Source organism: Nannobrachium achirus (genome assembly GCF_963921795.1).
Source record: "Nannobrachium achirus genome assembly, chromosome: 14".
Classification (NCBI taxonomy): domain Eukaryota; kingdom Metazoa; phylum Chordata; class Actinopteri; order Myctophiformes; family Myctophidae; genus Nannobrachium; species Nannobrachium achirus.
Window position 1 is genome coordinate 24909511 of NC_137821.1, and position 14758 is coordinate 24924268.

Here is a 14758-nt window from a genome sequence, read left to right on the forward strand (position 1 = left end):
GGTCAATTTAGACCCTCCTAAAGGAACCCACAGAGTCCCTGGAATCCACTTTGAGAAACACTGGTCTTTTCAAATCTTTTTATTGAATTTTCAAAAGGAAAAAGCCCAGAGGTGGGTACAGTCTCAAATAGAGAGAAACACTGGTCTAATGATCTGTGGGTTGGCGGTTCGAATCCTGGCTCCTCCTCCTGTCCACGCATCAAAGTGTCCTTGGGCAAGACACCGAACGCCACATTGCCTCCAATGGGTCGGGCCGGTGCCAGCTTGCCACCATCGGCGTCGACTGTGCGCCGCTTCCCCTCCCAATGTATGAATGAATGAACCATTGTAAAGTGCTTTGAGCACTTGGAAAAGCGCTATAAAAATGCAATTCATTATTATTATTATTATTATTAGAAGAAGACATTTATAGAATCGGGTAAAAAAATATTGACATCACACATTTTCACGATTTTCCAAAAATAGCAGATCTACAAGCTTGCAGCGCGGTACTCAGTGCCATGCTGTGAGCTTGTATATCTGCTATTTTGGCATAGTTAAAGCATAAAATAATGGTTAAGGTAATAATGCGTAATAATGCGTTGGATCTAAAATAGCAGATCTGTTAAAATAGCAGATGTTCAAGCTAGCAGCACGGCATGTAGTGACGCCGTGGGAGCTTGTATATCTGCTATTTTTGCATGCGGGACCCCTGGGGTTCCCCGGACCTCACTTTGAGAACCACTGTCCTAACATCCCCATGCCATGCGTGACATAGAGGCACATTCCCCCCAAAATAATCAGTTAAAGCTGCAATGTGTAACTTTCATGTCCCTACCCGGGATTCGAACCCAGGACCCCCCTTTCATGTGCACCATGCTGTTTTGCGAGGCGTTTATTTAAAAGGTTTGCACCTTTAGCCATGTGTGGTGTCACAGTATGATCGCCCCTTTAAAGGTAGTGGTAAGTGTTAAATAGCTCCATCTCCTGACAGTACTCGTTGCTACACAGTGTTTGTTCAGTAACAGGGGTCTCTCCTCCTGTCCCTCCCAGCTCTTAAATAAACAGAAAATGCATTTTCTAGGTCTGGAGGATACCACTTTTATCCAATCAACAGAGAGAAACTCACTCAGGATTCAGATTAAATGGGGGGTCCGTGGCCCAAATACATATCATTTTGGGGGCCCTTGGCACGATAAAGTGTGAGAACGAACTGATTTACAAAGTATTTGTATAGTCGGCCATAACCCATTAAAGGTGATACACCATGCATTTAAAAAGTATTTATGTCATATTGTTTATGTCCCAAAAACGTTTTTCAAAAGGTTTGAGGCTAAATTACCACTCCTGAATAGAGAGCCTCTCATTTTTGAATGGCTCTCAGAGCATTTTCAGCTGCAGTACCACCTTTGGCCTGAACTGCGCCACCCCCCCCAAAAATCTTTTTGAAAAAAAAAAGAAAAAAAAATGGCCGTCGATGACGTCATCGACGGCAGCAAATCTGGACAGCCTGTTTTGAGAACCCGTGGGATGCTTTTAACCTCCACCTTCCCAAAACCAGAGAAAGACACAACGGTCTGAAATGGGACTTTGTGAGGATAGAAGGTGCTAGTGGGACCCCAAAAAAAGGTTTTAAAATAGGAAAAGTGAATTTTCATGGTGTATCACCTTTAAGACCGGGAAAGCATCTTTGTCCATTTAGATTTGCGATAAAAAGCATTCTTTTATACTTTGGCTAGTCAAAAATAGCAGACATACAAGCTCGTAGCGCGGCACGAAGTGGATCTGCTATTTTGAATCGAACATTTTAACTCAAATCTTTGCTTCTGGGGGTCCCTGGGGATCGGCGGCAAAAAGCAAATCATCTTAGATAGTCCTTGACGTGAAAACCTTTGAGAACCACTGAGACATCAACATGCCTTTTGTCAGAAAACTGTTAGGATTCAGAAGGCATTTGTCTGCCTCAGGTCTCAACCCATTTAGGCCTGAACGCGAATCTCTGTCACTTTATATTTGAACCACTTTAACCATTATTTTAGGCTTTTAACTATTAAGAAATAGCAGATGTATAGCAGATCTATAAGCTCACAGCACGCTGTGAGCTTATAGATCTGCTATTTTTGAAGTCTTCCGAATATTTTTGACCCGATTCTATAAATGTCCTCTAAATCCTTCTTCTAAATAGTGGTTCTCAAACCTTTTCATTTCAAGGAACCCCAAAATGACATGTATTTCGCGGACCCCCATCTCAAAATATGTTGTTCCAGGGACCCCCCCCAGAAGCACATTTTTGAGTTACTGTTTGTTTGCTTTAAAATATATATATTCAAAGATTTGCAAAAAAATCTAAATCTAAAGCCTAACGGGTTCAGTGTGTGTCTCCTCCCTGCAGGCTGGATGCATCACGCGGTGGAGCAGTTTGGCGGGCGTGGTGGCACACGGGAGTCCTTCCCTCTGGACGGACCCGGCAGCAGGGTGCAATGGGCCCGCGCCTGGCCCCCACCCACCAGGTCTGTGGCCATGACGACACACCAACACACCATGCACACCGAAGACTGTTGTGGAAGGGTTCCATCCCACTCCAAACGCCTTAACTTTATACAGTAGGGGTGTAACGATACATTTTAATAGCGATTCGATACATATCACGATACATGGTTGACGATACGATACATGGATGATATTGGTTCATTCATGGCGATACGATACGATTCGATTCAATGATTTAAAATCGATATAGTAACTATTTAGCAAAGAAATTAAATCTGTGTGAAAGGTGTGGATAGTGCAGGTTTATAAGGGAAACATGTATTATTATGAATATAAATAAGTAAACGCAGTGATTATCTTCCAAATACATGGAAATTGTATATTGACAAACCTGCACCTTGACATGAACCCAGAGATTACACACATTTATCAATAGACCAGTGTAGCTATATGGAAAGGAAAAGTAATTAAACCCCTCCTTTTAATTTTTTCTTCTTAAAAATGCTAAATACAATGCACAAGTAGGTAGTATCGATACAATCGATTCTTTGCACTGCCGATTCGATACAATACAAAATAAAGCGATACGATTCGATTTTAGCTGTTTTCATTTCGATATATTTCGATTTTTTAGTTAAAAACGATATTTCGATACAGTTACTATATCGTTACACCCCTATTATACAGTACACATAAATAGGGCTGTCACGATTGTGACATTTTACATGACGATTAATTGTCACTTAAATAATTGCGATTAACGATTTAAAGTTGTGTTTTTGTCGCTGACAATTTCATTTCTGTTTGGCTTGTAGTCTTTGAAGTTGCACATGGCAGATATGACACATAACCTAAATATACAAAGAAATGATTGACAACTTTATACAACTTTATATAAAAAGTGACATTGATAGTGGAAATATCTGATCTACAAGCTTACAACGTGTCGCCGTTGTGAGCTTGTAGATCTGCCATTTCCACTATTTTTGAGAAATATATGAACATTTTTCAACATGTAAACGATTATGACAAAATAATTGCGATTATGTAAAATAATTGCTATTATGTAAAATGATTGTGTTTAGTCGATTCTGTAATAATTATGACTGGCCTATACATAAATAAACCTGTTGGGGGAATGAGAGATCTTCCAACTAAATGCTGTGTGTTTCTGTTTCTTGTCCAGGTGTTCCCCTGGCATGAGCCAGGTCATCTCCCACCTACCTCTGAACCATCCCAGTAGATTTGTTAATAATGGGTAAGTTGTCCACGTGACGTACGGCATGTCAGAAAATATACACTATTCAGTAACAAACCTACATATTGTCCAAAGAAAACGTACATCGACACAACACGTAACAGTTGTCACTCCCCTAGCTTCCGTCGTGGTCTGAAGACTCACCTCTTCAGACTCCACCTTAACCCCCTAGCACTTACCGCACTTACTTGCCTACCCTCAATGAACTTGCATGTCATTTAGATAGCATTTTTATAGTTTTTACTGAATAGCTTGGTCTACTTGCATTATTTTTAGATTACTATGCATCTGATGTACTGATGTTCATGTATTGATGCTTGCTTATTGTAAGTCACTCTGGATTAAAAGTGTCCACTAAGTGGCTAAATTGTAAATGTGTAAATGTGCTGCTGTGAAATGAATCTAGGAAGCTATCAATGCATCACTTGGAGTGGGAAATTTGCTGGAATTTCGGTTTAAGTTGGCTATTAATCTCTGGCAGTGAATGAACAATACTTTCTCTCAATCATCAATACTCATTGATGAGACCAGGGCAGGAATTTCATGGAGGCCATGAAGGCCATGGCTGTCATTGCCCCTCAGTTTGTCCTTGTGCCCCTCCAAAAAATGTCATGCCCTGAGGCCACAGTGGCCTTAATATAACTGCAGCACTGTCTCTTTCACTGTCTGTCTTTTGTTGAGTGCTCCATTTTTAAACCAATCCAGTATCTTGATTGGTGCACGGCTGAGCAAGGATCAGATTATAAATACCATAATTTATTTATGCAGATAGTCTACATATTCAATTTAAAATCTTCCTTAACCTTTAAATTCAACACATTCTTTCAATGGACCAATATCTTGTTTTATTTGATGGCCTTCCTGCCCTGGCATTTGGCTTTTGTGCCCTCAAACAATGGACAACACCAAAGGTCAAGTGGCCTTGCCCCTAAAATGACTAAATTCCAGGCCTGGATGAGACTATCAGCTTTGAAAGCCTCTTATACAGATGCATGACAGGCATTAAACAAAAGCATATTCAGCACAACTTTATAAAAATTGTTCCCTGCTTTGTCTCTCTCTCTCTCTCTCTCTCTCTGTCAGCTAAGGGGTCCTTTTGGCCCTAAAGACTTTGAAGACCCCTGCCTTAAAGGCTTAAAGCTGAACAAACCTTGTCTTTTCTTTGACCCCATCCAGACCCATGCAGATGCGAGAGAAGCCGGAGCTCCCTCCGGTCATGCTGTCGGGCATGCCCAGGGACCAGATGAGACCCCCGCCCCACCACCCCCATCCGGCGGCCCCCCACCGGTGGGGGGAGCAGCAGCAGCAGCAGCAGCAGCAGGGCCAGCTGTACGAGTCCCACCCGCCGCCTCAAGGACCCTCGTCCATGGCCCTGTCCAACGAACACGCACTCCGTCTCCACGGCGGAGGCTACGCGGGCAACGGCGGCGCCCCCCCACCCAACCCCCACCTGCCCCCCAGCAGACACGGCCACCTGCTGAAGGTGAGCTGATGGTGCTGCTGATGTTTGCGCGGGAGAACGAGAGTTTCGTTGCTTTGAGTCCCGTTCTGAACTGCTTTGGAAAAAACACGCACCTAGGACAGCATACGGTATATCAGTGTTTCTCAAACTTTTACATTTCAAGGTCTCCCCATAACTCTGACAGTATACAAATGGTTCCATTTGTATACTGTCAGAGTTACAGACTTGTATGGGTCCATTTAGACCCCTCTAAAGGAACCCACAGAGTCCCTGGAATCCACTTTGTGAATCACTGCTCTATATCAGTGGCACAGTGCCAAAGTCTTGTTTACAATATTCAGTGAATTACCCTTTTTCATATGGGACAGTAAGGGCGGCGCTCCTTTTCCTCCTGTGTATGTGCAAAGTTTTACAAATCGTTTAAAAACAAAGACTCAGTGCTGCTTAGTACCTTCCATGCGTTTGCTCAGCAACTACTTTCCTGCAAAAATGAATCTTGTCGTGGAATATAACAAATATTTGTATTTGGGATATGTGTATGATTTTCATGTTGCCGTATCGGGTAAACATTTTATAAAAGCAATAAGCCATGTGAGGTCGTGGTTTACCGCTCTGTTAGAATAGCTGAAGGGGTCGAAGCATTCTTCTCTGTGTCACATCACATCACCCCTTAGTAAGCATCCTTGGGAGCCAATGATTCCAGAATCCTATCTCCTGTTTCCTTGGTGTGAGGCTTGATGTACAAGTGCACCCCCTGGACATGACGCTAGAATGTCATAACCCTCAATCCAACCCATGATGCTGAGTAGGGAGGCTTTGGGTACCATTAGGGATGGGACGATATGACAATTTCATATCACAATTATTGTGACCAAAGATATCGCGATTTACGATATTATCGCGATCAAAATATCCCCAACATCCATCATCCTGGGGCAGAACATTTGCCAAAAAATAGCCACTCTACAAGCTCACAACCCGTCGTTCACGCGTTGTGAGCTTGTAGATCGGCCATTTTCTGGCAAATACTTTTGATAGAGAGTGGAAAGTAAGACTGCATCAAGTATGTATATTATAAGTTCCTTTTACCAATTATAGAGGGTTTAAAATGATACGGAATATGCAGCTCGGCAAATCAAAGGTGAATTGATCCCATTGCATGACGGAGGACGATATCACGATAAATGAAATCTCCACGATACGATTATCGTGAGTGGTTTTTTATCACGAAAAACGTGATAATATCGCTTATCGTCCCGTCCCTAGGTACTATTCTTTCATAGTCTTTGGTACGACCCGGCTGGGGAATGGACCCTGACCATCCCAATCTCGGGGTCGACACTCACACTAATCACAAGACCACTGAGCTGGTAACTTAGCTGTTATAATCTCCACGGTGAAACCACAGCCTCTCGTGGCTTATTGCTTTAAGCCATTTAGGCCTAGAATTAGTTAATGCTCTAACTATTGAAAAATAGCAGATATACAAGCTCACAGCGCGGCACTCTGCGAGCTTGTAGATGTGCTATTTTTTTAAAATCATGATTTGTCAGGGCGCCTGGTGGCCTAGTGGACCAGGCGCATACCATATAGGCATTGCCATTTCGGCATCAATGCCTGTTGGCGTCGCCGGTTCGATTCCCGATCCGGCCGACATTTGCCGCATGTCACTCCCTGTCTCTTCCCCCATTTCCTGTCAGTCTACTGTCCTATCCAATAAAGGCAAAAAGTCCAAAAACAAATCTTAAAAAAAAAAAAAAAGAAATCATGATTTGTCTTTGAATATATCTATTTTAAAGCGAACATTTGTAACTCAAATATTTGCTTCTGGGTGGTCCCTGGAACAACATATTTTGAGATGGGGATCCGCGGCCAAATACCTGTAATTTTGGGGGTCCTTGACATGAAAAAGTTTGAGAACCACTGATTTAGAGAGATATTCAAAGACTTGCACACATGTTCATGATTTTTCAAAAATAGCAGATCTACAAGCTCGCAGTGTGGCACTCGGTGCCGCGCTGTGAGCTTGTAGATCTGCTATTTGTCAATAGTTAAAGCATAAAATAATGTTTAAAGTGGTTAAAATCTAACGCGACTCGGGCACGTTCCAGGTCTTTGAGGCTTAACCTGCAGTAAATCGCAAATTAACCCCTTTTCTTGTCACTCACGCTGTGTTCCGTTCTTATTGTCCTCGTCTGTCCCTTTGCTCTGTGTCATGCCACAGTTCGGGGGTCCCCAGGAGCAGCACCCCCCCAGAGGCGCCCCATCACTAGGAGAGGAGATGTGGGCTCAGGTGCAACAGGTAAAGCCCTCACTAATTGGCTAAGCTCATGTTTCACCGCGCCGCGTACAAACAAAGCTATTACCAAACCGATCGTCACTCCTGCTACGGCGGCCGAGCTGACAGGTTGGTTTCAACCATTATTATGCATTCAGGGCTGCAACTGTGCGCTGTTTTTCGACGAGATTATTATATTGATTCCTTTTCGATTAATCGAAGAAGAGAGAAGCGTGTTTCTTTATATCTTGATTTCTTTTTAAATATATATTGACGAATCGATTACCGGCTTGAACATTTTATTATACGTCATCTCACAAGCGGTGTTGTTTGAAAATAGCAGATCTGCGCACACGCTCGCGTCGTGGGCTTGTAGATCTGTAATTCTCACGGGTGTTTTTTATTTTGTATTTCATTTTTGTAACTTTTCACAGACGACATACCCAAAACAGCGATCAATTATTAATTGGGGGATTTTATTAAATTGTTGATTATCAGTAAGAACTCAACGGAATCTCAGTGCATGCCTGTGTTTCTGCCGATATATTTTTTTTAACATTTTTGTTTTCCGTTCCTTCCTCCAGCAGCAGAGGGGCTACCAGGGGAAGATGCTGGTGGGTCAGCTGAAGAGGCCGGCGCCTCCGCTGGGCGAGCACTCGGTCATCCAGCACACCCCGGCCCCCTCCCTGCACCCCCCGCCGGCCCGGCCCGGCCCTGAAGACTGCCCCAGCCCCAGCAAGAGGAAGAGGAGCTCAGATCAGGTAAGGAGAGGGTCTCTCTCCAGCCAGAGTGCCGGCTCACGCACGCAGGGGCGTCACAAAGGGGGGGGGGGGGGAGTGGGACTGAGTTACTAGGGCCCAAGGTGGAGGGGCCTTAATTATTTCATACTTTAGCTATTGAAAAATAGCAGATATACAAGCTCACAGCGCGGCACCGAGTGCCACGCTGCGAGCTTAGATCTGCTATTTTTGAGAAATCGTGAAAATGTGTGCAAATCTTTGAAGATATTTATTTTTAAACGAACATTTGTTTTTTTTTGTAAAGATATTTTTATTTAGACAAAAGTCACAATTTCTTTTTTTTGATTTTACACAACAACAAAGACAAAAGACAAGAACAAGAACAATAAAACAAAACAAAAAACAACAAACAAATAACCCACCCACCCAAACACTAAACGAACATTTGTAACAAAAATGTTCCTGGGGGGTCTCCCCGGAAGTAAATATTTTGAAATGGGGGTCCGTGACCATCATTTTGGGGGTCCTTCACATGAAAATGTTTGAGCACCACTGACATAGAAACATGGGTTTTCTCAAAATCGTGAAAATACCTTAGAAGTATTTGAAATATTCAAAGACTTGCAAAAATGTTCATGATTTTTTTCAAAAATGGCAGATCTACAAGCTTGCAGCGAGTGCCGTGCTGTGAGCTTGTATATCTGCTATTTTTCAATAGTTAAAGCACAAAATGTGAGTGAATCCTTGTACCCAGGGCCCAGAATTTGGTGCGACACCCCTGCGCGCACGTTTTCGAATGCTTGCGCCCTAAGCGCTTCCGTCTGTGCAACGGAACGCTGAAAACGAGAAAGGAGTAAAGCAGATGGCCTTGTGTCGAGTACAGGAATGATCTGTTGTCGGGCTCCGTTCACACTTCTAAATCCTATTTGTGGGCCTATCCAGATTGGAATCCGATTGCTTAACAAACATGTAAACATGTTTCTAATGAATGTGTCCCGGTCTGGATACTGGGACGCCGAAGCCTGATTTATGCTTCGTCACATGACGGCGACGCTCTTCGAAAATAGCCGACCTACACGGGTTTCGAGGCGTTGTGAGCATGTAGATCTGCTATTTTCACAATATGTATCTGCAGAACCGAGTCACATTAAATGTAATAGACTAGAATTTCAAGTGCTTGTCAATGTTCTTATGACTTCCTATCTAGCAAAGCTTTATAAACCATGAAGAAATATATTATTTTTTAAAGACAAAACAATAAAAAATAAGTGAATATTCAACTTCGGTGAACAACGTCGAATAGTGACTTTGATATTCGATTATTCGAATATTTGGTGAATGCCCTAGTGGACAGTCAGTCACTAAAGATCAGATTTGAGAAACGAATGGGATTTGCCTGCAGTCTGTGTGTGTGTGTGTGGTCTCTTGCGATCCTTCAGCGGTTGATTCTCGTGCTGTTTGTCCATGGTCCAGGTACCCCACCCAGGGCTGCAGCGGTTCTCTGCCCCAGGCCAGCAGGCTCCCAGTCCTCAGCAGCTGCATTATCCCACCCCTAAACCAGCCTTCTGGAGCCCTCTCCAAAAGGTCAACCCTCCCTGGGCCCCACAGCCCGCCGACCGCAAGAACCTAGTGCCACAGGAGTTCCAGGTCCGCACCGTAAGACAATGCTTGCTATGCTTATAGTCAAAACATATTGCTGAGAGTAACCACCTGAACCAATGCAATTGGAGGCAATGGTTAATATTTTCTGTTCTTAGTTGATTACTTTCTGCTTTCTTTACCTTTATTTATACAGCTGAAATCGCATTGAGATACCTGATCTCTGTTAGGTACAAGAGGCAAACATTGTGAAAATAGCCGATCTACATGCTCACAGCGCCTCGCAACGCGAGGAGTTGTGTGCATGTAGATCTGCTATTTTCACAATATTTATCTGTGGAACCGAGTCACATTAAATGTAATACCTACAATTCCAAGTGCTTGTCAGGGTGGGGGTCCCCTGTTCAAACAATATTTATCTGTGGAACCGAGTCACATTAAATGTAATACCTACAATTCCAAGTGCTTGTCAGGGTGGGGGTCCCCTGTTCAAATATGTTTATTTGGGGCTTTCATGGCCTAAAAAGGTTTGAGAACCCCTGATGAAAGCTGACACCTGTTTTCTCCTTGTTTTTACTCCCCCCCCACCCTCACAGGACCCCACCAAACAACAAGGCATGAGCGGCTACACCCACAAATCCTCTCCGCCCACCTCCGCGTCGTCACCCACCTCCTCTCCCGGAGGAGGTGGAGGCGGCGGCTACACCCAGGGATGTGGTGGTGGTGGTGCCTCCCTCTCCCACAACAAGGCTGCATTCCAACCTCAGGCTGCAAACCAGCAATCCCCAAACCCCTCGTCGTCCTCGTCCTCCTCCTCGTACCCCCACCACTTCGGCGGCTCCTGCAAACCCGCGGCGGCCTCGGCTCGTCCCCCGGCCGCGGAGCAGCCCCGCGGCGGCGCTCAACTCCAAAGGGGAGGCCCTCCTCCCTCGTCTTCTTCCGGCGGGTTTCGTGGCGGCAGCAGCAGCAGCCAAGCGAGTCCCTGTCACCCTCCTCCTCCTCCTCCGTCTACTCCGACCCGGGGGGAGCAGCACCCGCAGCACCCCCAGTCGTCACCAGCAAACTCCCCTGCTGCCAGCAGCAGCAGCAGCAGCAGCAGCAGCAGCAGCAGCGGTGTGCCTTACAGTAGCCACTTCCAGCCTCATCCAGGGCTGGGGCACCAGGGCCTCCCCCCTCCCCCTCCTCCTCCTCCTCCTGCCAGCAACACCGCAGTACCTCAGCAACAGCACAGCAGCTCCCATGTGGCCTGGAGACTCCCTGGAGGCAGACCCAGTCCTCACTGCCTGGTGAGTACAGACCCACCACTCCACTAGCAGCTCACTGCCCTACCAGCTCACCTCACTAGCAGCTCACTGCCCTACCAGCTCACTGCCCTACCAGCTCACTGCCCTACCAGCTCACCTCACTAGCAGCTCACTGCCCTAGCAGCTCACTGCCCTACCAGCTCACTGCCCTACCAGCTCACTGCCCTACCAGCTCACTGCCCTACCAGCTCACCTCACTAGCAGCTCACTGCCCTACCAGCCCACCTCACTAGCAGCTCACTGCCCTACCAGCTCACTGCCCTACCAGCTCACCTCACTAGCAGCTCACTGCCCTAGCAGCTCACTGCCCTACCAGCTCACCTCACTAGCAGCTCACTGCCCTAGCAGCTCACTGCCCTACCAGCTCACCTCACTAGCAGCTCACTGCCCTAGCAGCTCACTGCCCTACCAGCTCACCTCACTAGCAGCTCACTGCCCTAGCAGCTCACTGCCCTACCAGCTCACTGCCCTACCAGCTCACTGCCCTACCAGCTCACTGCCCTACCAGCTCACCTCACTAGCAGCTCACTGCCCTACCAGCTCACTGCCCTACCAGCTCACTGCCCTACCAGCTCACCTCACTAGCAGCTCACTGCCCTACCAGCTCACCTCACTATAGTGATGGGCAATCCCGTTCATTTCAGTGAACGGATCATTTCGTTCACGTTCACGGTAATGATTCGTTCATAGCGCGATCGTCCCGTGAAAAACACAATCGCAGGAGCGTTTTTATTACGTCGCGAGTACAGCCCGCCGTCACGTCCTGTCTGCCGGCCGGGGCTATTAGGGGGGGGGGGTGTGAACGAAAGTGTGAACGACACATTTCAGGGATTTGAACGAATCGTTCACGAGTCATGCTAATGATTCGAATCTTATGAACGAATCACTCATGAACGACACATCACTACCTCACTAGCAGCTCACTGCCCTACCAGCTCACCTCACTAGCAGCTCACTGCACTAGAGCAGCTCACTCGTATACGCACAATCTAAGGGGGAGGGAGGGGTATTTTACACATTTCATATGTCAGCGAATCAACATGAAAGAACTCTAAAAGATTTATCATAATCGACTACATTGAATAGTCTTATTGACTACTAATAACTCTGTATTATACTTATACTTGGTGCCGTAGAAAAATGGTGAAAATAGCGGATCTACAACGTGCTGTGAGCTTGTAGATCTATGCTATTTTCATTGTTTAAGAAAAGTAATAGTCGTTCACTAACGCAATCTCACACTGTCGATGGACATTATGATCGTTAATCACAACAACATCGATTATCGATATTTTGACCACTATTTTGTAAAAAAAAAAAAAAAAGAGGATTTGAGCCTCACACATAGGCTACATATTTAGATCAATCAAACGGTGTACAGAAGACAGACACACTCACACACACTCACACAAAACAGTATTTAATTTTTCTCAAACTATACAAACTATTTTTTTTATTATCAGAGCAATGAGATTTAGCTTCAAAATAGGCAAAGTGTAACATTACACTACAGCGGCTACATAACGTCAATGTCAATTTGACTTGACTATTCATAGATTATACCGTATTATCGTAACATTATAGTGCATTGAATTCAGTGCACTGAAGTGTTGGCCTTGTTTTCCAAACAGGAGCCAGGCCTCTACAGACATCCAGGGCTGCTACCTCAGGGCCAGCAGAGCCAGAATCAGGTTGCGGAGAGCCGGGCTCTGGTCCACTCCTCCCAGCACCACCCCCACCATCAAGTCAGCCCCCCGCTGGTCCCAATGAACCCCACCCGTACCCCCGTCATCACCCCCAACCTGCCTGCCTCCCAGGCTCCTTGCACCATCAACCGCTATGCCAGCAGCAGCAGCAGCAGCAGCAGCACCAGTGGGGCTAAAACTGGAGTCGCCACTGTGACTGTAGCGCCCTCTCTTGGCTGCTCGGTGAACAACGCCCATCTCAACAAGGACAGCTGGCAGAGGGGGTCCTCTGTGGCGCCCACCTCTCAGCTGGATGCGCTGCTGCAGCAAGGCTATCAGGTAGGCCTTCAACTGTACATCATCTCATTATTTAACCCATTTAGGCCTAGAATTATTGAATGCTTTAACCAGTGAAAAATTGCAGATATACAAGCTCACAGCGCGGCACCGAGTGCGATTTTTTAAAAATAGCAGATCTACAAGCTCGCAGCGCGGCACTCGGTGCCGCGCTGTGAGCTTGTATATCTGCTATTTTTCAATAGTTAAAGCATAAAATAATGATACACAAAATGTGTACCCGTTCTAAATGGGTTAAAGATTCGTTTTTTGGGGCTTTTGCCTTTATTGGATAGGACAGTTAGACTGACAGGAAATGAGGGGAGAGATGGGGATTGACATGCAGCAAAGGTCGTCCGGATCGGGAATCGAACTGGCGCTGCCGCCAGGCATCCATGCCTATGTGGTGATGCCTAAGTGTTATGCGCCTGGACCAGTAGGCCCCTCATCATCTCATTATTATAGTGTGGTTGCTATATACAACCACACTATTGTTCTAGGGCCGAGAACCTTTATGTCACCTAAAGAAAACCAGTTTTCATTTAACTTTTTTACAATCCCAAAAGGCCATTGAGTTCAATGTCCCTTTTCTGACTGGACATCAAAGTTATTGAGAAGGGCCTTTTTGATATGTGAAAAATTCAGATCTTTTTTTATTGATTTGTCTGATTAATCACTTATAAGCCCTATTTTATACTTACACTAGTGACAATACACCACCATTGTTGCGCAAACAGGTTTTCCATTAAAAGAACATTTGAAACAAAATAATAAAAAAAATATATTGTTTTCATTCCAGGGAGCCCCAGCAGGCACTGCCAACCACCCTCCTCCCCGACTGGCCAAACCTCAGCAGCAGCAGCAGGGACCCGCCACCACCACCACCACCAACAACCCTGCGTCCATCCAGTCGTTTCCCAGGGCCTCCTCGCACTACGGCCGGGCGCCCGCCGCCGCAGAGCGCCCCCCTCTCACGCTGCCCACATCCATGTTCACCTCAGGGTACCACCAGAGGGCTGGGGAGAGCGTGATCACCACCAGCCGAGTCTCCAACCCTCTCCCGACCAGCAGGCCTCCTCCTCCTGCCGCCACCACCACGGCGGCATCTCATCACGCCAGTGTGGTCTCGGCCTCGCAGCCGCCCAACCCCACCTTGCTGTCCCGATCGGGCCACCAGGTAAGCCTGTCGCAATAGTTACACAATCTCCCGGTGGCAATTGTTTGCAGTAATTTATTTTTGCTTGATGGCCAGAATCGTTTTCATTCATCTGTATACATGAATCTATAACCTATATATCGATGGCCAAAATGCAAAACCTCCTATCTGAAAAATTCACTTTGTTGGGACAAATGTGTGTTAAAACCTCTACTATTTCTACTATTTGTAGGTAAAAACCTATCTGCAGTCGACAACATGCAGATAGGTTCTTATCTAGAAATAGTTGGGCTATTCTTTTTTTGTAAAAAAAAAAAAACACTTTTTACAGCACTTAATTATGCTCCTTTTGAGATTTTTGAACTTGTGTTTGGGCTCCATTTGCTATTTCTTTTAAAACTTTGAAAGTATACAATTATTTATTATATATCCCGTTTTGACCATAGTACATTGTTTACCATTTATTATAGA

At 45.5% G+C, this 14758-nt stretch overlaps 1 protein-coding gene across 6 annotated transcripts in view; it reads left to right on the top strand.

Moving 5' to 3' along the window:
• kdm6ba (lysine (K)-specific demethylase 6B, a) overlaps positions 1 to 14758 on the top strand; it is a 242263-nt gene that overhangs the window by 208599 nt on the left and 18906 nt on the right. For 5 of the 6 annotated variants that reach the window (XM_080742373.1, XM_080742378.1, XM_080742374.1 and 2 more), the window contains 9 exons: positions 2372 to 2489; positions 3656 to 3727; positions 4904 to 5210; positions 7414 to 7491; positions 8052 to 8228; positions 9681 to 9863; positions 10403 to 11092; positions 12742 to 13134; positions 13931 to 14308. In XM_080742373.1, the coding sequence (XP_080598499.1) occupies positions 2377 to 2489; positions 3656 to 3727; positions 4904 to 5210; positions 7414 to 7491; positions 8052 to 8228; positions 9681 to 9863; positions 10403 to 11092; positions 12742 to 13134; positions 13931 to 14308 (2391 nt within the window). In that variant the 5' untranslated portion in view covers positions 2372 to 2376. The remainder of the gene's footprint in view (positions 1 to 2371; positions 2490 to 3655; positions 3728 to 4903; positions 5211 to 7413; positions 7492 to 8051; positions 8229 to 9680; positions 9864 to 10402; positions 11093 to 12741; positions 13135 to 13930; positions 14309 to 14758) is intronic. The other variant, XM_080742377.1, reaches the window with a different exon arrangement.